This window comes from Anopheles gambiae, chromosome 3 (genome assembly GCF_943734735.2).
Source record: "Anopheles gambiae chromosome 3, idAnoGambNW_F1_1, whole genome shotgun sequence".
Lineage (NCBI taxonomy): Eukaryota > Metazoa > Arthropoda > Insecta > Diptera > Culicidae > Anopheles > Anopheles gambiae.
Window position 1 is genome coordinate 4,059,281 of NC_064602.1, and position 24,290 is coordinate 4,083,570.

The 24,290-nt window shown below is 45.4% G+C and overlaps 1 protein-coding gene across 1 annotated transcript in view; it reads right to left on the reverse strand.

Annotated features, from left to right (window-relative positions):
* LOC1277939 (tyrosine-protein kinase Dnt) overlaps positions 1–20,376 on the reverse strand; it is an 86,075-nt gene extending 65,699 nt beyond the window's left edge. The window contains exon 1 of the mRNA XM_061662809.1: positions 19,161–20,376. Within this exon, the coding sequence (XP_061518793.1) occupies positions 19,161–19,269 (109 nt within the window). The 5' untranslated portion in view covers positions 19,270–20,376. The remainder of the gene's footprint in view (positions 1–19,160) is intronic.
* Positions 20,377–24,290: the final 3,914 nt, after the last annotated feature.

The following is a 24,290-nucleotide window of genomic DNA, read 5'->3' on the forward strand; positions in this document are numbered from 1 at the left end:
GGGCGACACGGAGTGTGAACTGAAGCGTTCCGTCTGGAATTCTCCGCTCTCCTGTGGGTGCCGCAGCACGGACGCACTTTGCGAAAGCGCAGGGGGCATTGGAGGGCAATGTCTTGGCACAGGGACGGCTACAAATAAACAGCCCCTGAAACCCCTCACGGGGTAGCCCCGGTGGGCGGTGTGTCGCCGGGTGTCGCCGGCAGTGCAGTGCATGGTAACGAAATTTTAGGTTAGCGATCTGGTAGTTGAACATTCCAAACGGCAACTTATAAACACATGAAGGAAATCCATCACCACACACGGGACTGGAGTAGCGTCCCTCAGTGTGGTGCTTGTGAAGGGCGAGATTATTGCCACTAATGGTTTGGGTGTTGATGGATTTATCACTTCGATGTACTCTGTTCTTGGGCTTCTTTTTTGATGCATAGCCGATGCTTGATGTCTTTAATGCCGTCCGCATTGTGTGTGTGTATACTCTCTCTCTCTATGTCGGTTAACAGAACGGGTTACAACGGGATCTTTCTTGCGCGTTTCCTCTATGGGAAAGGTCCGTTGACATTGGCTGAGATTGTCAGTTAAGAAGAGCGTCTGGGTATGAAGAAAGGTAGGAGTGAATGTCAAATGACACCAAAAATAAACGCTTCATCCAGGAATTGAGCCGCTGTCACTGTGTCATCATCACCTTCAAGGATGTTTGGTGCGTTTTTTTACTACTTTTGAAAATGCAATCATAAACCAATCGCTTGATTCATCGTGTTGCTTCCCGGCAAGAATGGTGTCTTTCCGACAAGAAAATGCACAAACTAGGAATACAAAATTGGAACGCTGAAAGATGCGCAACATCGAGATGACCTGCGGCAACATACGCAAATCGTTGATTTGTAGTCGCACAAGCTGGGTCGAATCGATTTAGCTCAAATCCGTGGCCCCAAAAGCGTTCCACCGCCGTACCGTTTTTCTCCGAATCTGTGGCAGTTTTTTGTTAGTCCATCCGCCTGTTTCCATCTTCCTGTGCATACAATCAAGCTGTTCGCAGGCTTGCACCGTAGTTAAACGTCCCGACAGCAGAAAAAAAGAAGTACATCAATAGGGACATTTTTCAGCGTCTGGAAAGCAAAACAACAAAAAAGGCGACTTCTCTGCCAAAGCAGCAAGGAAAAAGACAAATGGTTACGACCGACGACGACAGTCCGGCGCTCGCCCGTTAACACCGCGGCTCGTCCGTGTACGCTCGCATGGCCCTATGCCTGTTGTTGGGACGGTTTCAAGGCGCCTACAGCTGACCGGCGCCTGGGGCGCGCCTTTGGCAGCCAATCCCATCATCCGGACGTACCCGGACAGTAGCCGTCCCGGGTGAAGTAAGCGACCGAGAGCAATGGGCCGGCATGTGCACGCACAAACGCGTCCGGTGTGTCGGTAGAGAGAGAGAGCTCGCATGTATACACACAAACACACACACGCATACGATAGCGACAAAAGCTTTCCCGGATGCTTGGTGCCTGGTGAAAAGGACTTGGAAAATAGTTCATCCGTTCAACGTCAGGCTGTCGACGGGATGCGATGGTAGGGTAGGGTAGGTCGGTAGCACGCCATAATGCCAAAAAAAGAGAAGCGAATTCTCGTTATTTCGGATTTGCTACAAAAACGTACGGCCAGGGCCTATTTTTCAGCAACATTTGTTGTCGCCTTCCATTGGCTGGACGTCATCGATGGTTGGCTGTACCCGATAACTCCCACACGAAAGGGCGGAGGCGTTTGGCAATTTGGCATTCGACACCACCGCAGCGGCGACGCGGTACCCAGCAGCAGCAGCAGCAGCAGCAGTAGCACACCACCCCGACACACTAATCATCTGCAATCTCGATTAACAACTCTCGAACCAGCTCGGGAAGAGATGGAGGAAGCGGAAAACCATCCCATCGAAAAAGGGGAAATGGTTTGCTAGAGGGCAGTAAGAGCCGACCAGCAACAGCAACAAAAAGGAAGCGTTGCCAAACGAAACAGGGACCACACCAACACGCTATTACCGATGAGAATATTTTTGTGCGAAATGATGGCCCCGCAAGGAGCAGTCGGGGGAAAAAATGAAAGAAAACCCATTTGCAGATACGAAAAATTTATGCAACGCTTAGTTACACAAAAAGGTGAGCGGCACTGTTGCCCCTGATTTTCGGGGGAAGGCCGAGTGTTTTGGTAATCCATTCGCACTTTGAAAGCATTGAAAGTTTTGAAAAGGATGCATCGACAGCCAAAAATCATCACTCGGAAAAAGCAACACTATTGAAGTATGTTTTATAACGCACCCTATTTTAAGGCTTTTGTGCTCCGAGGAGGATTCTATGTTTTTGTAGTGCATGCTGGAGTGGGTTTGGGAAATTCGGATAAAATATCAAACGAAATTCAATCGAAAATATCCAAAAACGACCAAATTTGGAAACCAATTTTAATATCAGCTATGGAAGGTTGTAAGCTATCGTATTGCTTTGGTGTTGGATATTGGAGCTAAACAAACAAACTGGGAGCGTGTGCTATTCGTTGTGCTTTTGTTTGTTCTATAGGCAACAAGGGCAAGCAAGAGTGACGATAAACGATGGCGTGCTTGCAGTGCTAGATGGATGGTGGTTTTTAATTTGATCACACACATTTCTCTTCCTTCACAAACGATCCTGTGGTCCTGTGGATCGGAAAGAGCCCATATTCCCTACTCATTTTCACTCCCCACTTCTGCTCCTACACGCCCTTGTCTTCATCTTTAGGTCAACCGTTTGCCGAGGCTTTTCTCGGGTGCGGTCATCGGTTCCCGTTTGCCATTGTGTGCATGTGCGCCCTCCTCATCAATTTCCCGGCTCGTTTATTCAGCCACAACTCCCTGAGAGCGGCAGGAAGATGGGCGCGGTGTGTGTGTGTTTTGTAAAACACACAAAATAATCACCAGCTAATTACACACGGTGCACCGAAAAAGGAAGGCAATAAGTAAGAACAAAAAACAAAACCATCCCATTCCGAAAACCTTTGCAGGAAGGAAGAATGCCAACGATCGAAGGAACGCGCGTGCAACGGACGAAAGAATGAACGACCCAGAAGGACGGCTCGACACGCTGCTGGTGCCGCAATCACAGGGGCGTGTAGTCGTTGGAAGCGATCTCCATCGTTTGCGAAGGAAGCTTCGAAAAGGGGAATAAAAACGCAAAAATTGGCGGTGGTGGTCAAATTTTACGAGCATACAAACGATCGGCAAACTACCGGGTTTTTGTTCCACGATGCTCCACCAAGAACCCTTTTTCTTCGACAACATGCAGGTGAGGTGCGTTGTTTTTCACTCTGGCATACTGGGTTGCCTCGATATGAAGGGCAAAACTTGAGGGCTTGGCCCCGAGACACACCTCAAGCAGTGGGGAAACATTAAGCAGACGGCACCGGCCACCCGGTGTTGAAATGTTTTGCATCTGGTTGCGAGAATTTCGCTGCAATAACATTACCAACTTTCTACCAGTTTTCGGCGTGGATGGGCAAATTATTTGCCTTATTGTTTTCTCGGTCGACGATCGAAGCAATTAACGTCCATCTACGGTAACAGAATTAACGTTTAATGGACTGTAACACGGGCTAAATTGTGTTGTTGAACGTATCAAACAGTCATGAGTTTACTACTGTCCAGAAGCACTGCTCTCAAGTTTTTAACGCTCAAACACAATTCATTAAAGAAAAATGAATGGATAATTAAATGAGCGCAGCATGGCGATGCAAAAAATACAAAGAGTGCAGTGTTCTTGTGGGTTTTTTGTTTCGCTGCCTGAAGTATGACCACGGTACGGCTTCACTCCTCGTGAAGATAGTTTTCACACATTCCTTCGCCATAATTTCTGGTTACTTTCCACACCACACAGACACAGTATGGGTTGTGTTCTCCACGCACTTGAAGCTATTAGCCGGTCATTTGATCCCCCGGGTGAAGCTATACTGGACGCCCATTCAGAACATTCCTGATGCCACACGTCTAATATTCGACTCGCCCGTTAGAGCCATGGCACTAAGTGTTGAGTTTTCCACTTCCGATGCCCCGGGAACGACGTACATTCTGCAAATTTCGTGCGTTCCTCACCACGAATCGTTAAGCCTCCACGTAAGCCATCGGTACCAAACCAGGTACGTGCTCAGGTGTGGTGTTGACAGATCTGAAAGGTAATCTACACCCGGGATACCGATCGTTCGACAACCGATACGCGCACTTCAATGCCTGGTGGTGTGTGTTCTAGTCCGAGTGGGTAGACTTGGTGGTGCATGTCGAGATGCATGCAGCTCACACTATTTGCATGCCAACATATGGGATTGGTTTTGCTGGAGCATTTTTTTTTTGTTTTGCTATTTGTTCCTCGTCCCGGGCTCCAACAGCCATCCAGATCAGAAATATCTGCTCTGGTATGAAATGGAGAAAAAGTGTGAAAAACATCATCCGACATCCGGGACCGTACTGCGATGGGTTTTGCGGCAGCTCAATACGAGCCCCGGGTTGCTAACAGATGTACAGATTTGCTGACTTCCTAGGTCAGGTCCACCTTCAACACGTTCGCCGCTTCAAGCATCCGCGGGCACATAACAACACATGCCTTTGAAAATTGAGTGAAAGGGAATGAAAATGCAGAAGAGAGAGAGGGAGTGCAACAACAGAGTGGAGGAAAACTTTACCCGTAGAGTAAATATGTGATCATGCAATAAAAATTGTAGCATCGTGTTACTGCACCTATCGGCACGGGATGAGACAGAGGAGCGAGCACGACAGAGAAAAACAATGCCATGGGATGCAGGAGTTGCACGCGCAAACAACTGCATATCATGACTTGCAGTTGTTCCAACCTTTTTTGTGTATGGAAGTTATCGAAGCGGTGTGAGAGATGATGTGCATGTGTTTTTGCATCGGGTCCTCCCTCCAGGGCTCTCCCTGCCAATATCGACTTCTTTGCGACAAACAAAACCTCCTCCTGGCTCTCTCCTGTTTTGCCCCCTTTTGGTACAGTTGTGCCAGGCTCAATAATTTTCCCTTCTACCGTTACTCCTCCACTGGCTGGTTGGTTGAAGTGGGGTTTTATTGAGCTTTTCCTGTGTCGGATGACTGCACGGATGCACGGTTGTGTTCCACGCGGAATGACGCACGGAAGTGACACAAACAAGCTAGCAGCAGTGAGGTTGTAGGGTTTAGTTCCTGGAGAAGGCGTCTTCTTGGGACAGTAGAACCGCGCACACAAAACCAGTAGCAGTAGCAGTAGTAGTTGTAGTGTGTGGTTTGAGAAGGTCCATCTTGTGGCCAACACTAGAATTCCCACAACATATTGTAGCGTCGACCGTTAAAATCCCCTAGTCCAGCTCGTTCGCCACCGCTCTCTTAGGCACAAGTGCGAAATGTTTCCCAACACGGGAACGGGCAACGGCTTGTCCGGGTCTTTTGCTGTTGAACCTGTTTTCCTCTCGTTTTGTGGTATAAAAATGGAAATTCAGTTCAACTTCGAGTGGTCGTTGTCGTGTTACTCCATCTCCTCAATGCATACCCCCTTCCATTCCCCCGTCCCTGTGTGTGTGTTTACGCGCTTGATTCTTTTTCCATTAACCGGCATTCTGCGTGACCGTGCTTCAATAAAAAAGGGACTTGTAGTTGATGCTGCGAATCGACAACAGTGGCGTACGCCACTACTGCCTGCACAGCGTTCATAGGCAAGAACTTGTGCAGGCAGACAGGGAATAAAAATAGAGCAAAAAACTCAATGGGCACCATATGCAAAAGTGCAAAAACTCAACCCAGACGGTGAAGTTTGACCGACAACACCGACCACCCCGAGCTGGGGGAGGGATTGGCATTCCCGCTCTCTATCGTTAGTTTGTGCTGGCGCCGGGGTGTGTGGAGAGTTTTTTTTTTATTATTATTCACCATCACACCACAAATTGCATTATCGCAACACGCTGTTCGAATGCAGCAATCTTCGCGCATTCGCAAACTACCCGCGGTACGGCTAATTAACTCGATGCGGGATGCTTGACCACCGGTGGTAGGCGTACCAACGGGGAGGATGGCTGGTCGATATAATCCTCCGCCAGCTGGGCTGAGGTACACCGGGGCAGTTATAAATTTATCTTCCTCTAATAATAACGCACCTCGCATTGCATGCCCATGTGCTGCTGCCGTGCAGCAAACGCGGCACAGGTGGCGAAGGCAAAGCGGTGCAAATGGGAATGCTTTAGAGGACGTGATTATGTTAATGAATTGTTTGCGCCCGATGGTGGAGAAAAGCGTCGTTAAAAAGCTGTTGGGCAGATTTGAAAAGCTGCAATCGAGGTTTAGCTGTTGGTTTTGTTTTTTTGCTGTTATTTCGCTTTTCCAATAATCTGATCAGTGCAGCAGTGTGATTGAGTTAAGCACGGCCAGATTGTGCGCGCACTAACAAACACCGTATCGGTGCACTTTTGTACTTGCATGTTGCGGGGTATGTAGTGAGGTGACTTCATTAAACCCGAAGGGCTCATTCATTGGATGTCGACGTACGTACCTGAAACAAAGAAAGGAAGATAATTAATTTCAATTCAATGTGTTTGTGTGTTTTTGTTGCTGCATTGGTTCGAGATTCAACAAACTTTTAGCTGCATATAAAACATAAACAGCAGATTGAACACTTTCATACGGCACACACGTTGAGTGATGATTGTTTTCCTCCGGTGGTAAAATTAGTCCACTCAAAATGTTTAGCCTACTTTCCATCCCACCGCAGATGCTAATGATGCTGCTAATCGTCTTACGGTGTCAAGTGTATCGAATTTCCACCAACTGTTGACATTTCGGGCCGGTGGCCGGTGGTCGGCAGGCGCGATTGAGACTGATCACTGCCGAGTGCTCGTGCCGCTGTTCGTCGCAATTAGGTGTGGGATGATTTAACGATTAGTCAGTGTTGTTGAGCGTCGAAACGAAAGTAGTGGGCAAACCGTACGAAACCCCTTTCTAACCCTGTTGATGATGCAATGCGATGAAAAAAAATGGGCCCAAAATTTCCCCACTGGGAATTGGCCTGGTCCGGTGAAGGATAGAGCGGTTGGGGAGCAAATGTCTGCCCCCGAAGAGAGTAAAGGTATTTCTTGAGCTGAAGATTGGCAATCCTATGCGTACGAAAGCGATTGCCGCAACCCATATCATGTGTATTCCCAGTGGGTATTGCCAGTAGCTCCAACACAGCACAATCATAGACAAAATATTATCTGTATTTTCTCCTAATTGTAGCCATTTTTCCTTCGTTTGATCTGTGGTTCTGGAGCGTTGTTCAACGTTCCCCATCGTTTACTTTCAAATCCAGTATAAGCTACAGTTTCTAAAGAACAACTCGAGAGTTCGTGGTAAAATGCAATTTGGACAGCTGTCAACGTGTTGTCCTTTCCAAGGAGGCATCTAAAATTACCATTTGCCCAAACGTTTCATGCAAACGACAAGTTGTTGGGAGCGAGTTTTGCGTGTAAAGTGAATTTTAAATAAATTAGAGAAAGTAAAAGCATTGCCACGTGACGCCTCTCAGAGGATCTAAATTAGGTTAGCGTCCCTATTGTCAGCTGGTGATAGCAGCTACGGATAATATCAGACCATATTGCAGCAATAACGAAGAACAAGTGCTGCTGACACATGCTAGAAGTAGTGTATCGCGTCATGCGTGTATTTTCACTACCAACTACGAACCAGATAGTGCCGTAGCGTAAGGCGAGTAGCTTTGATGAAATTGTGCACTATTTGCATTCCCTGCAAGACATCGCTTCTAGGACCGCGTTTCGTCAAGATGCCTCACAGCACAATTGAATGCCACACCAACTGCGCCACATCCTGCAGGCAATGATGGAGGGCGATGAAAGAAAAAAAAGCCCCGAGAGAAAAATCAGACCTTTGATAGAACACACTTTTTCCTACCTACCGGAAGCGGTTTCATCCTTCGCGTGGTAGCGCACGAATCGTTTTCAATCAGTTTGACGCTACATCCTGTGCGCAAGATGCGAAGGAGCGTCTTTCATCTAAGCTAGATATTTAGCAAACGGGGAGAAAATAGAGGAAATTGGAGGAAAATAGCGAATAATTGAATCAACAATATATTCCTGCACGCTACTTCCTCTATTTTCCACGCAGTGCTTGCAAAGAATGGTAGAGATGAGGCCTTTTCGCGAAATGGGATGGTTTGGCGGGAGTGGCAGTGTAAAGCGATTTTGATCTTCCGGTTGGTTCAATTTGGTTACCCATTCCCTCCTGTAGCATAGCGACCGTACGGTCGTCTTTTACACACCGATGGAATTTGCTTTCGCGCCCTTAGGGGGAGAATGTGTGACGTTTCGTGTCCCGGGCTAGACGCACTGTGTTCACATCCTGTCGAAAGGCACCATTGGCGCAAAACGGTAAAGCCAGCGCACCGGCAAGACTTCTGAAGGCATCAACTGCATCCACCAGGTCTTATCGTAGCCTCTGTTGGCAAAGGCAAATAGCTACTGCCGCTAGTACCGCATCAGTGGCTGGTGAAGAAATTGATGCGGGCTGATGGATGCATTGATAGTGGCTTGGTGATTGAGTGGGGGACATTCTTCGCCTTTCTGAACATATTTCTAAAAAGTGAAAAAGAGGAAAGAATTCGCTGCTCGAATGTACAATAGTAGCAACAAAATATGTGGATTGTTAGCTTTAAAAGCATTTTTCATTTTTCAAAAGGATGTGTACAAATTTTCAAAATATCTCTCGTGAGTTATACGTTTTGCTAGCAAGCATTCACGTTTCCGAATTGGAAGAGTTTCGTGACATTTATTGCTACTTAAACAATGACGTCGATCGGAAATCTATGCGTACCTTCCTATAATTAAATTCATCACTCACAGGGAAAGCAATGATATTACACCGTATTTGAATGTCGTGAAACTTTTCCTTTCCCCTAAGGACATTGGTTTCGACGCAAGAGCCTACGAAAAACCCATCCCCTCGTGGGGCACTACTGGTAGTCTAATTATAAAATGTCTTCCTCCAACCATTTGGCCGAAAACTTTGCACTGGGACGATCGTATCGGAGGCCGTGGAAGCAAACTGTGACGTTTTACGTGTCGGTGAGCAGCCCACAGCTGCTGAGTTTTTGGAAAAAGGTTTCAGTGAAGGACTTCCGTTGAATGGTAGTGGCCGCGGAGAGAAAGGAAGCAGAATTTTAATTCGGTTACGATGATTAATGATGCAAAGTTTTTCTACTCGGTACAACTCGCTGCGTAGCTGCCGAAAAATGTGTAATAGATACAACGTTCCCGAAATATGTGGGACAATGGTTCTCAGGAAGTAAAGCCAGAAATGAAACGTTGTTATACAAACTGTACTAACAAATTCAGGCATCAATGATTTTGAGTGTAGATCAATAGCCAAATATTGGTACAATTTAGAATGATAAATGATTCCCCTATGCTGGAGTATGATCGTATAAGGTCTATTAATAAGTTGATTGACAGGTACTGATGCCTCCCATAATTCATTATGGTCAACAGGATCGTCACTAATGCTATATACTTTTATTGACATTCATTAGATCGTTAGTTGTGATCAATTTTATTATGTGCATGTCTGCAATATGCACAATAAACTTACTGGAGCGTATAAAGACATAAAACCTCTATGCAATCAATAACAATGCAGAAACAAATGCAGCAAATTGAGAGGAAACAGGATCGTTTTCCAAACAAAAAAGGCAGAAATGCAGTCAAGCATAAAATAATCAAAAACAAAATTAGAAGAAATAATGTTGGGAACATTAAACTGTGCCCTTTTCGGGACCATAAGATCAGTGTCAATGTTTACTTAACGCAGGGGCAGCCTACATTCCACACCAGCTTATATGGAAAAAGGGAACGATCGTAGACATAGCTCTACAATAATAAACGCTACAATTCCTTCACGTCAGGGAAGCCCAGCGAAGAAGAAGGAAGAAAAAAAACTCAGCTCATAAAACGTAACAACTATTTCTCGATCACCGAACCTGTGCAATTGTATCCAGAGGAAGAAGGGGACGTTTTTCCTCACTGCTTCTATTCTTTCTTGCCTGCCATAGCTGCTGATGTTTTCCTTTCAACCGACTAACCTTCACTGACTCGTACGCAAACACAAAACAATTAAAAGCAATAAAATTTTAATTTATGACTTCGTTATTAAATTTTTATGCTCTTCCGAACTTCCCGGGTTCCCGGTTGGGATGGGTTCGGCGTGCATCGTGCGTACAGTGATCATCGCGCCGTTAGGTTCTGTATTCCCGTATTGCGCTTCTCTAAACCTGTCCTTCCGTGGCTGCTCCCTGCGCATGTTCACAAATAAAAACCATCGTTCGTAAGCAGTCGGAGCAGCAGCAGCAGCAGCAGCAAGAAATCCAACTTCATCACCTCATCATGGGTTGGGTAGTCAAAGCAATAGTTTGCGATGAAAACGAAAGCAGAGTTGAATGTAAAATAAAGGAATAATTCTCGCATATAACCATATGCTCTGGGTCTAAGCTGAAGAATCCACCGCACATACGGAGTAGTCATAAAACGCATAGATCAACCAATACAAAAACCGGTCCCGGTACTAACCTATTCAGACAAGAGGAACCGGGGAGAAAAAAAACTGGAATAACAACGACGCCATGGCTTGGCGGTAAACCTGAGAGGCCAGAAAAAAGGTCGCCAAGGTTTACCGAGCAGCGAATTATTCCTGGTTTCGGGGCTGGTGTTGTGGCCACGGGATGATTTACGGCTTCGTCGAGGCTTCGGTGGACCAAACATGCTGGCAATCGTAAGGAAGTCGGAGGCTAAGAGGCCAACCCCCGGTGGGGCCCTCATGATGGCATCCGAGGATTGTTTTCATTTTTATTTTCCCGACCCTTTTCCTCGAAGGGATCAGGAATCCATTTGGAGCAAAGGAAGACAACAATAGAAAAAACAATACAATGGCAAAATGAAGGTTGGGGGAAGCAACCTTTCTCAATCGTGTTATACGGGTTAGATTTAAATGTTCCAATATTTTATCCATAACACGATAGCCACTTGAAAATTCAGCACATTTCCATAATCGAATTTCGGGGTGTGCGTGTACACACAACCGATCCGCTTAAATGAGATTATTATGCAAACAAACGATTCACGTGCGAAAATCATAAACTGCAAAAAGTATAAAGGGATCATCGCACGGGTTCAACACGCAATAATACAATAAGTTACTGTTACTGTCAATGTTGTCTATGCTAAAGTAATGCATACCATAATTCCACTCGAAATGAAACATCACAAGTGGTAGGAAATGGATCTTCTTAACCGTTCAAAGGCTTAAAGCACAAACAAGACCCATCCGATGGTCGCACGTGGCGCTGTACATCATCTGTCCGTCGGAGCGAACATGACTTCTTTTGCTCTCTGGTAACGTGAGAATGTGCTCCCATCGCTATGCACGCATCGAACCGTTAAGAAAACATTAACAACATTAACAGCATCCGTGTCCAAATATTCGGAAGTCATTTGAAGGTTCAACACATACACACACAACCCCGCAGCAGATGATCTTCCTGTCCCGGTGCCGGGTGCAGTAGGTTCCACAGTTTCCACAGGAAGCGAGCGCAGTACGGGGATAACTGGACAAACATATTTCCACGTCTACGCGCCTTTATTTACTTCAACCGAACTCCAACACACAGTCCGGGTGGAGCCGCGTTCGTATGGCGCACATTCTTCGATATGAAGTCAACGATTCGATGCAGTTGCCACAGGTTCGATCAACTCAACTCGTACCCCGTATCGACAGAGTCGAATGTTGTAATATCAACTGGAATATCTAGGAATGGGTGTGGTAGGCTGAAACGGTATGGACGGAGGATGTTGCTACGTTGACTATTTGTCCAACAAAACGAACTACATAAAACAAACTCCCAGAGAAACCTAAACTAACAACTCGCACACTGGCGATGATGCACGCACGGTTCGGATGGATTCTACGGTAATGCAGTGTGAAAATGATCAAACTACATAAACCACTTGAGAAAACAATTGTTAAAATGAGGCAACCGTAGCTATGCACAGTAGTAGAACACACGCAACCTCCAATTCCAATCAGCTGCACGGCACATTAACTCATCACATATTCCAATCTACAGTGGAACACAATTTTAAGCTACGTTTTGTTACTGACTGTGAAAAAATGGGTTTGCGGGAAGTATTCTCCCTTCGAGCAATACGATTGCAATACATCATCGTCGTTAATGGAGAAAACCGTGCCGGTGGCAATTTCGAGGGGATCCATAAAATGTTTGGATACAAATATATATCCGAATGTTGCTGCTTCCTTCTTCATGGCTGGTTCGTATCTTGGCAAACGCCACTGGCGTAGAAGCGAATGGGTTGGCAATACCGTTCGTGGAGTCGCGCGAGATAATCGTGACCAGTCATCAACTTCCAGCTTCCAGCGGGTAACAACGGGCACAACAATAAACGGTTATGACATACGGTCGATCATCCCCAAAAATTGGTCCCCAGCATCGACCGGATATCGGTAGGGTAAACAAAATGTTTCAACTCTTTTTTTTGTGTTAGAGTTCCCTGCTAGACACTTTCCCCCCTGCTAGACACTGCACATTATTTTTGGGAGCTATATGTTTGAGGTTATAATAGCCGCAAGCAATCGCACTGGGCCACCGTGAAAAGGGGATACAGATTGGGGTGTAGAAGAAGCTCCCGGAATCGACGTGATTGTCGACAAGTTGTCTATCCGTCGGCGAGATGTCTACACTCCAAGCGCCGTTTCGTAGAACGTTATGGAGTTTGGGAGCGTGGTCTACCCATCCGAACCACCCCAAAGCGTCTGAGTGATGCATTGGAAATAGGATTCTGTGTGTGTGTGAGAGCGTTGTGCCATGTACCAAACATAAGAAGTCAACGCTCGGTATCTTTAAATGCTCGCTGGAATCCTAGCGGCATTGTACTAAACTGACACATTCGTTACGATAATCCCCGAAATGGAATGTTCGGCTGCGGTGTGGTGGGCTATGCGATAGAGTGAGAATTTACGATTATTTGTACAACGCGCCTTCCAGTTGTTGTGTTCGGTGCGGTTCTCCGCAGTAACGTTTGTTTCCCCTCCCGTGAGCAAAACCCCTTCTCTGAATGGCTCAATCAGGAGGGATCTCGATCGTGCTCGTACTGCCTGAGGAAATCGACTCACAGATCCCTCTGTTAACACTTCTTTACAGCGTGCGGGATGATATCACCGGCTTGCAATCTTCTTTTTTTTTCGCTCCTCCAATATGATGATAGACCGATTGGGTGGAAAAAGGGCTTTTGTTTCCTTCGTGCGGAGATAAAAAGTAATAATGAGTGTTGAGTTATGACACAGGCCTGAGGACACTTCGTGGTGTCATTGTTCTTTCTTCAATGTGCAACCAGTTTTTTTCTGTTGTCTCAAGAAGACACAAATGGACCTTTCCGTTGATATGGCGATACTAGATTGGTTGCGATGTGGATTCATCGGTAAACCCATACTCGATCGATTCGTACCATTAAGTATGGCTGTAGTTCACACATTCTGCACACACCTAGCAAATGGAAAGAAGTCATTGCGTATTCTACAGACATTTCCATCACAATTAAGCATAGGTGCGATTGATGGTTTCATACGGCGGTATCGACTGTCAGACGATTGAAATGGTGCAAAATACAGCTCGAAAAGAAACGTAAGGGAGAGAGAGAGCGGAAAAAAGACCATAACATATTCCACACAATACTAGCTAGACGCTCTATACCACATTCTATAATAGGCCATATAAATTCAACAACTTATCTCGGGACACCATGGAACAAAACGATAGCAGCCCTGGCATACAGATGCTAGGTTGTCGCTCATCATCGCTTATTGCTGTCAAGTTTTGACCAAAAACGGTTCATCATTCCTGTTCACGTGGCAGTGGGTCGTCGGAACGCTCCGGTGGGTTTGTTATTTTGCTCCATCGCTCATTCCAAAGCAGACGGCGAGATCGATCTGTAACGAATTGAATTCATAATGCGTTACCATCAGTAGCTCCCATTGGGAATGCTACTACATCGATCTTTCCCGAGAAGAGCTTGCTGGACGGCTGTGAGGCTACAGGACGAACTTGAAAAGCAAAAAAGTACATGTCTGATGTGTTTTAAGAACGATTGAAAAAGCAGACTTCACATTAGGGAAGCTGAAAGCACCGTCGTGTCAAGTAGAATCTCATTCTCGGCTACTTCGCGTATTACTCTGCTCAATCTGTGACGAGAAAAAACGTGCATGTCCTTGCGTTGGAAAAGCTGGTGACAACATGATGGTGCATTCTTAATTGTAACGGCAAATCGGCTGTGATTGTGCAAAAGCGGCAATGATCGCTATGGATGGCATGTTGAAAATCTGACAGTTGCCGAAAGCCGAAACATTGGGTCCTGCTAGTCGTAACGTCCGCCTCGCTCTGCACATGCATGGAATTTAATTAGGAATCCTTCCGCTTTTGGTTATTTGATGGCGTTGTTTATTTTTTGTTCCTTACAAAACACCAAAAGTCGGGAACAAGCTGGTCGGCCCTTCGTGGACGACAACATGACAAAAGTTTGATGATTGTGGTGTTGATTCGATGGCAATGTGTTCAAGTTCGCCGGGACCATTTAAGGGTGCAGGTGTGTCTCGATGGAGTACAGAACAGCGATTGAAAGCATTTCGATCTCACGCTTATTAATTCAGCAGCGAAGCGAAATCAATGCTCCAAAAGACACTTTTTCATCAATCCGAAACATTCCGGAATGCATTCAGCGAAACGAGGTGGTGCAAATTAAAATTCATACCACGAATAGCTGCAAACATTTTTCGCTCATTCTTCGAACGCTCCGCGATCACGAGATGGTACGTGCGGTGGCAATTAGTGGCGAAATGGAAACGTCAATCGGTAGGCCAGAACGCATGAACCGAACCGGCAAATGAAAACGGGAGAGTTTAATGCCTTCCCGGTGGTTAATGTTGCGATAATGGTGAACGCTCGATAACGCTTGACACACGCTACCGCTGTGACTACTGTAGTAAACAACGAGCGCGTGTAAGAGTGAGGTTGGGGAAAAAATTGATTCAAACACTCCGGTGGCATGAGGTTCGGGGTCAAAACGAGATAAGATTCCTAGACGCTGGGAAAGCAATCACAGACAGTTGAAAAAAGGCCCCACGATTAAACAGATTTCTTGTACCAGCTAGAAATATTTACTCAGAGCAAAGCATAAGGAAAGTTTTTTTTTTTTGTTAGCCTCAAGAAATAGATTTGGTGTTAAATTTGTTGTCTATGTGTTCAATGGCGCCCGAAGTAGACTCTGAGTCCGTGCCGGAGGCAAACCGATGTGCTATTTCGAGTGCGTGATAATTTGAGTGACACATTTTTGTGTCAAAATGATAATCTAATCACACTACCGAGAAATGAGGCCTGTGTACAAAATTCACACACGAATAATCCCTTTAATGATTGTCTTTTTTCGACACCATGTTGATCAAGCATTGGAGTACAGTTCTAAAAGTCTGCGGACTTGAGAGAGCCCTTTTATATCGATCTGGATTGAGCTGAGTACATCGAAAACGCACATTAAAAGTTCTTATTCAAATACGGTAATTCCCTCAAGGCTAAGGAAGTTAAACCAAATTTCATTCATGGACAAACATTTTCCAAACATTCCATAGCACGTCATTGTGAAAGTATAGGGCAGTCTGCAGAGAAAGGACGCAAGGGTGAGGAAGAATATCGAACCTAAAAATAAACCTTTTTTCCGTGTAAGTCACACTGCCGATCGGCCATTGAGAAGGTAAACAAAGTTTCACTAGCTCGCTCCTTCTTACATCAAAATATTGACACTGCAATGTAACGCTATTTGAAGCATAGTATTATGTTTTTTCTTCTCACTGTCGGTTGCCTGCTCGTCCTATTCACCACCCCTCAGCGTTGGCAAAAAATCTCACGACAAAGAAGGACGTAAAAGTTGCGCAAAAGTTTGTCAGGAACTGTCGGAAAAGTCAGAATGCAGACCGGGTCCCTTAGAGATTCCGGTGGATTGTAAGTGAAAATAGGAGAGCAAGTACATGCACGGACCACTCGAACATCTCGACGGAGCAAAGTTTGAAACGGACGGACGGGCGTACGTATGCATGCAGGCGACAGACCGATTCCGGATCCTCTCATGGGTAAGAACCCGGGGGCAAGAAGAAGAAGAAGGATGTTGATGATTATATGAGTTTTGGTTTTGTCATGTTTTCATAAAACAGATTTTCAACGGATTTTGTGGTGCCTGTCGCCCCGAAAAAGCACGCAATCCGTCCGAAAGGATGGGAGAAAAATCAACAAACCCGCTGACCATGGATAACAACGCCGTCGTGGTGAGAAGTTTTAGCTTACCTGTCCATCCCAACCCAATACAGCAGGCCAGGGGACAGGGAAAGGGACCAGCACAGATATTGGTTGTTCCTTTGGTCCCTTTGGAAGAGGATCTATCCTGTTCACTTGCGTCGGTGTGCCACATCTCGGTTCAAGAACTATCGGTGACGCAGTGATAATGATCAGAAACTGCCTAAAGGCATCCTGGGCGAGGGAAGGCAAAAGGGATGGCGGAAGTTTCAGGTGAAGACCCAAGGAGACAGTCAATATTTAACCTGTCAGTGTGGGCTTTCTCGTAGATTGGATTTGGTGTGGAAAAGAAAAGGTAGAGGGAGCAAAAGGAAAAAGAAGGTTTTTTCTCTTCTCTCGGGCTGTACCTGTGTGTGTGTATGTGCAGACGGAAATAGGTCCCTGTAACCCGAGCAAGACATACGGCAGGCAGAGCAGAGGGTGCAGAAAAGGAGGAAACCGGTAAGGGCCACCGATGAAAAGTCCTTTAATTGATTTATAACACGTAGCACACTGGAAGGGATCGCGGCTAGGGGATTGCTTCAGGTAGGTAGATAAGGCAGTGAAAGGTGATGTTTGTAGGACTTGCCATTCAATTCCGTACCCGTGCTTTGGGACGGGCGTTGTAGATTTCGTCCCTCTATACACCTTTCCTCCTCGAATACACCCATCCACTGACTGGACCCTTTCAAGCTTGTGTCTGATTGTGCGTTTTATAGATGATCTAAAAGCCTAAAAGATTTGCTGGACTTTACCACCCCCGGGGGCGTTCGGGAAAGGACTCTCGTTTATATTTTTCTCTCTATTTTTCCTGGTTAGGATTTCATTCCGGAATGGGTTCGGATTATTTGGTATTCTGTCACCTTTTTCCAATGTTTTTTTGTTGTGTTGTTGTTATCGTTGTGCTAGGCTGCACAATATTTCTGGGTGGTGACGCTAACAACCGATCAGTGCGGGGTGAAAAGGAAGCCGGATCAATGGTCTCGGTGGAGAAACCGGAAAACCATCATTTCATTTCAACAGCAGCAACCAAATCATTCAATGAGAAGCGTTTTTAGTGATGGGATGGGACAAATACATACACACACAAAAAAGTGTGCGTCCTTCAATCATTGGCCAACAACAAGAGATCGGGAAATGGTACGGTGGCTGGCGGAGAAGAATAGATTCATTAGCAAAGCATCTCTCCACCCGCTCCCTCTCGGTTTTAAATTGATGAATAGAACGTCGAAAGCCGAGGATCAGTAGAGCACAGCGCTGCGAAGGGAAAGCAACGGTTTTGCTTCCCGGAACGGATTCGGAAGCGCGTGTGCGGGTGAGTGTTTTCTAATCAGCGAGAAGCGAGAAAAGGATGATGATTAGCATCGTATAAATGCGCCTTGTCATCGTGAGATGGCAACGGGGTTAGGTATCTTCCAGCATCTACCAGCAGCTTGTTTTCCTTGGGCAGGGTTGTTGGGTTGCCGAAAGGGATAAAAAGTGGGCTCGTTGGCTCTTTTGTTTACACAATAGTTTTTGTTTCTGTGTGGCATTATTGTGTCGGTATTGTTTAGTGTCACACAGCGGAAAAGGTTAATTCGTTTCGGTCGTTATCCCATTCGGCAAGGCGTTTGTGTTAGTGTGAAATATTCTTTTCAAGCTCCAAGATGCATAGAAACGAAGAATTTTAATAAAAATGAAATACTCTTACGAAATATTTCCATTTAATCGTTCCCAGGAAAACCCAAATTTGAAAACCGATACAGGTTTCGCGAAGGAAAAGTTTTAATTGATTTCTATACGAACTGTCGGTGTATTCTGAGAAGGTTTTTCAATTTACAGCCGAAGTCGTACAAGATTGTATGCGTCCAAATATCAAAGCAAATATCACTTTCTCCCAACCGTGAGCTGACAAACTGATGCTTGATGGTCTTTGCTGTGGCCTCGGCTTTTCATCCGCTTTTCCATATGCTAGTCTCCTCCCCTCCCACTCTCTCCTGTGTTTCTTTACACACCGATCATCACCTCACCACCAAACGGTTGCGGTGGCAAATGGAGAATTGAAATCATTTCCCTGTTCGAAAACATTGTACGTTTCGTGAAAGGAGGATATCGCACGCGACCTGGAAACGTCAACCTACGGGGGTGGTTACAGTGTGGTTGGTATTCTGTTCCATTTCTACAAGTTGTCAGGACACTTGACAGCCAACAGCCGACCTGCTCCACCGGGGGGCTCCTCCAGAGACAACGATTTCCCAATTCCCCACAGTGAGGTCGAGAGGTACACCAGCCGCACAGCTTGCAAAACCAAAACAAAGGTGACGTTGAATAAACAATATTCAACCGTTGTTGGTGAGGTATTCCTTCAGGTGCAAGTGTCTAGAGGGAGTTGAGCTGTGCTAAGCGATAGGTCGGATTGTGCAAGACAATTAGTAACAACATGGGGGACGTTTTACAGCTTTTCCCCTCAACAGCAGGACGGTTTAAGGAGGCCGTTCGTAAATCATGTTCCTCACGAGACTTCCTTTCCGTGCCATTGTACAATGCAGGAAGTTTTCCGAAAAGGCTCGTTTCCGGCCATTCGTACCGAAGGGTTAAACGTAATGTTCTAGCCACGAGTACAAATGGCAAAAAGCGGTGTGTACCTTTGCTAGATCGTCGTCTAGGGAGACGTTCTATTACTCGTGGAACAAACTGGTTTTTTTTTGACGTGCACAGGAAAACTCCTTTGCCCCCGCTCGAAGAAATGGGAATGGAAAAACTTACCTAGTAATCTCTGGACTTCGATCACGTTGAGAAACAGATTTAGATGAGCCTCGCCGGCCGCCACCAGCAGGGACAGCAGTAATCCAACGTAAACACATAAATTCGTCATCGTGCCGGGCTGTGGGGGCTTTAAACTCTTTCCTTGTTTTCCGCTGGCTTCCCTTGCCCCTTTTCACCACTGGTCGTCACAAATTTTCTTATGCTGTTTCTCGATATGCTTGCTTGAGTTTTCGAGCAGCGTTGGGGTTTTTTTTCTTACTTTTGCCTTGCCTCAGTCGCTCGTTATACGATTTTTTCCTTTTTCGTCTTCTGATCTTGCTTTGCCCTCACTTTCGTACACACACAAACACAGACACTTTGGTTTGGTGGATTTTTGCTGCTCTTAATTTTGCTTCTCTCACTACACTTTTTTCTTCACTTATGCTGGGAGGTTTTTCTTCTTCTTTCTGCTTACCACGCACACTGTACGCCACTTAACACATCATCACCGATTTCGAACGTGCAGCCGGACCGGACACGATGCGCGCGGGAGGAGTTGTAAATACACGTTGAACACGCTCGCTTTTTGGAAGATCGAACTGCAGCAGCAACGCCAAGGTAAAAAGGCTCGGAGCTGCCCAAACAACAAATGCGGCCGATTTCGAATGTAGACGATTTTTGCAGTAAGCAAAGATAATTGATCAAATTATGACCGATGAACACTGGACAGTAAACACAGCGGTGACAGGCAGTTGATGCCGGTTGATATTGTTGCCAAAGATCACTGGGTTAGGTTTGTGTGTTGGGAGGTGTGTGCGGTTTGCGATACGAATTGCCTCATTCGAAACCACTTCACTGCAAGCCAATCTTCACTTTCTAACAGCACACTTCAGCAACGTTTGGCACACTAAACCAATTCACTGTAGATGCACTTTTCGCCACGACAAAATACACCATATTTGATTTCCATTTTTGTCACAAATCACCAAAATCATCTAACGATACGAATGCTGTGTTGTTTGGATAATTTTACTTCTCGCATAGAATGCACCGAATGCACAATTTGGTCGCAGAATACCAACGGCCCACCATCAAGCACTGGATGCACTTTGCTGTGCACGCGTAAACAACGGCAACGTAAGACTCGCACGGGATGCTTTCGATCCTGACAGAGAACACACTCGCAAAGGGCTCACGCGCACCGGGAGACGTACCATTAGTGACTGTCTACACGACCGTTGCCGCTGTGCTGTTGGACTCAAGCATGGAAGGTTCTGCAGAGATAGAGCAAACGCACTCTCTCCCTCTCATGTTTGGAAGAGAGAGAAACACGCACAATTTCTCCCAAACAACTTGTTGTACAGCGTGATGTGGAGTAAACGAGAGTTGGCAGGGCTCGTAAGCCGCTAATGATGTTCAAATCATAATGTTTTAGTAAGAAAAAACTAGCATAGACTCTGTAAAATTTCAGTTTTTATAAGAAATGTGTAAATATCATTGACAGACGGGAGTATTGGGTTTTATTTAAATTTGCCGAGTTTTTTTTTTATTGATGATTTGTCTGCGTCAACCCTGCCTCTTTCAAACATCTGCTCTCTTCCAACCACACAAAATAAGGAAGCGTAGAAAGGGAGAGCAAAAATGCTCTCTCTCTCTCCCATTATGATTGCTCTCTCGTAGGATAGAAACGTGTTTATGCTGTCAATTTACCGGCCGGTTTTTGAATGCAATCAAGGGTATTTAAATCAATGAATTTCATAACTACATTTGCGATTTATGAAATGATAATTTGATAAGATTTGTGTTGTTTTTGATGATCGGAATGAAATTTTGTTTTATATATTTTTGCTACACAACTCTAGTAGATTGAACGCTAGTTTCTCCACACCATTATATGCTGTGTAAATGCTGTCAGTTTCTAATATGAAACAGTGTTATTGGTTTTTTTTTGTGTGTGCTTATATCGGTTCGAAAGCTATACAAATTGACACTTCAAATCGAATTCTATGCAGTTTCGTAGCAACTATTGGTCAAAGTTCCCTTTTTCCGTACCACAGTCACAATAATTAAAATTCCAAATGGAACACATGGTCAATCGGGTTAAAGGTTGTTAACGGTGGCTTTCGGTCAACCGTCAACAGTAGTTTACGTTCTGCATAATTCACTCCGGTTTAGACACAACAGTTTTAGATGCTTTTATTGATATGAAACTCACGTTGTTCAACTTTGTACAACATTTGCATTGCGCCTTTGTTTTGGCAGACAATAAATAATGGTTCCAACTGAAGCACATAGAGACAGAGAGAGAGAGAGAGAGAGTTGGTAGAATAAATTATGCGACACATTATACTCTTCAAAGCATAAAATAATAACTTCACCGTAGGCCTGCCATCGCACTCAATGGCTTAATAGAAAACATTCATTTCATTCTACATACGCTATCCAGCCTCTCTTTCAACGTAAATTACTGGAAAGATGCTCTGCGCCAAGGGGAAAGTGTGTATCTCTTTCGCTGCGTTAATCGACCAGCACCCATTCGCAAACCGTCCTCAGTAAATAATATCCACTATCGTGCAGATAATCTTTCCCATCTTAAGCGAAACATGACCATCGGACGTAAGAGCATGTTGTGGGTTTTGTATCATTTCTTTCAATTCCCTTCCTAAGCCCACGGAAAGCTCACCCAACGATCCAAATAGGGAGACGATACTTTGCTAAAAGCTTTTGCGCTGGCGCTGGTGACAATGTTGTGCCCGCGTAACAAATGGCAATCCATTATGGGGCAAACAAAGCTCGATTCGACACCACCCCGCACCACCCACAAACAGCCTGCATATTTCACCTCCACCACCCATAGGAATCGCTAATGACAACATCACTTTCCTTCCCGGGCGGAAAGTGGTTATGATATTTCCCGAATGCTTCCCATCCCCTTCAGTGTTGTCCTAGTGTTCGGGCCAATTGCGTCGGCGGTGGTTTCGATGGCATATTTTCTCACTCCCACACCATCGGCTCTCCCGCCCTGCCGCACGTTGATGATCTCTAATCTCTTATCTTAATTAATAGCTATCATATTCGGTGTGTATTTCGTTCATCCACTCTCGGGGATGCTTCAGCTTTCTTTTGCCAGGTGTAGACAAGTATCTTTCCCAGCAGAATCATAAGCATGAATTTGATGATTGATAAACATCCCCCCCATCTCATCGCACTTCCTCCCCCAGACTTGGTACTTACAACATTATCTCGAACCAAGGTGTACAGCTGGGCTTTGTTTTTGGCTAGATTATTTTGTTATTTAATTTCCTGCTAAAGTACAGCGTACAGCCCTCCCACTACGATGGCGGCACTTTTGAGAGCACTCACAATCATTCCGCTGTGTAGACGTGCTGCCAGAAGCTCACGATTTGTATGTTGTTTTGGGTCGTTTTCCCCCCTGGCAGCCTAAACTTTTCTTTTCAGCTTGCAAACAAGGGGGTGGCACGATTCGAGACATCAAACACGCGTGACTTCCTACGCCTGCAGCTCGAATAGCGCGGTCCGGAAGGCTCTAATGGGCAACCGAAACAGCAGATCCACCACACAACATCACCTTCCTGAAAGCGCGCCCAATGTTTACGAAGTAAGAGGATAGTAAGTTTCGAAGACATTTTTTTGTGTGAGAAATGAGACATCTTGTTCTTGTTTAGAAAATTGTGAGGGGTAATTTTTTTTTGAAAGATCCTTATTATGAGCGCGTGTCTTCACCGGCTTTTTTCAAACTGTAGTCCAAATATATTCCCCTCTATCTCTCATGGGTTTCCTCCATCGTCGGTGGCCATCAATTAGATTTTTTCATCACCATACCACACTCTGTTACTCGATATAAAATCGCTCCCCACACACGGGCACCCTACTTTTCGGGTGCACTGTACTGCCGACCACCGGAAGAGACCCGACCGGAGGAAGACTCAACAAAAAAAGCAAACGATGGCGGCTGTTGATTCCACCGGTTCATTAAAATTTTAAATATTTGTTAAACGTTGGCGCATCGCGCATGGCACAAAGAGTGTCTTAAGCGTTCTGAGGAGGGGGGGGGGGAAACTTGCGGTACCCACAGTGCTTAGACACCCGGTGCAATGTGCTGTTCCAGTTCTTCGTTCGGTGTCTTTTTTTACAATTAAATTTGCTTTCCCTACTTCGGAAGTCACGAGCAGTGAAAGTAAGGAAAACGAATGACGGAAGAAGAGAAATGGTAATGGAAAAGGCAAGGGGAGGAACGTTAGAACCTGGAATCAAGGAAAGCGAAAGTCGTAATGATGTGGAAATAACGGTTGCGAAAAGTTCATAGAAAAACACAATGTACTTTTAAGGGTCAAAAGGAGGACTTGTGCAACTGCAGCTGATGTCAGTGGAGTATGCAAATGAAGTAAATGTTTTTTAGAGCTATTGCAACAGCATTAGCGATCGATGAATACAATTATTTCAGAATGATGTCAAACATAATACATCTTCTTAATATAGAATAAAAACTTCTGTTTTTTTTTATAGCACAAGCTCGTTTCATGTGATACATCTTTCATGTTGTCAGTAGATAAAAGGCACCATATCCTTACACTCGCTTCTCGTTAATAAAGCTACAGATGGTGTGCAGATTAAAGACGCCCACATAAACCATTCGGCACCGGTACCCGGGTCCCTGCTCTAATACAGAGCCGAGATAAAACGGCGCACTTTTCCCTGCTGAAACGGGCCCGGGCGTAAGAGTAAATAAAACTTCTCGCCCCGTACGAAAGCAAGGCTAAGACGGCGACCATGGAGACCAATGGTTTCTGACAGTGGACCCGGCCAGTGCAAAGGCGCCGAGGAGATGCACTAAACAAATAGCAAAACGCTACCATTGAGGAGGAGAACGGGCAACACGGCTTCTAAGTGCACAGAATGACAGAAAAATAAGGCCAAGTGGCACTGCGGGAGACAGGCCGTACAAACAGTGCCATCAAATGTAAATCAAGCACCGTGTGTGGCTTCATCAGAGCGAGCGAGCGAGCGAGCGAGTCCTTAAGCGGGGTGCAGCTATTGCCCGGGCGACGCACGGCACCGGTGTTGACGTTTGGTACGATTTGCATTTAGAAAGGATATTACGTTTAGCTTCTTTTTTAGTTGCTGTTGTGC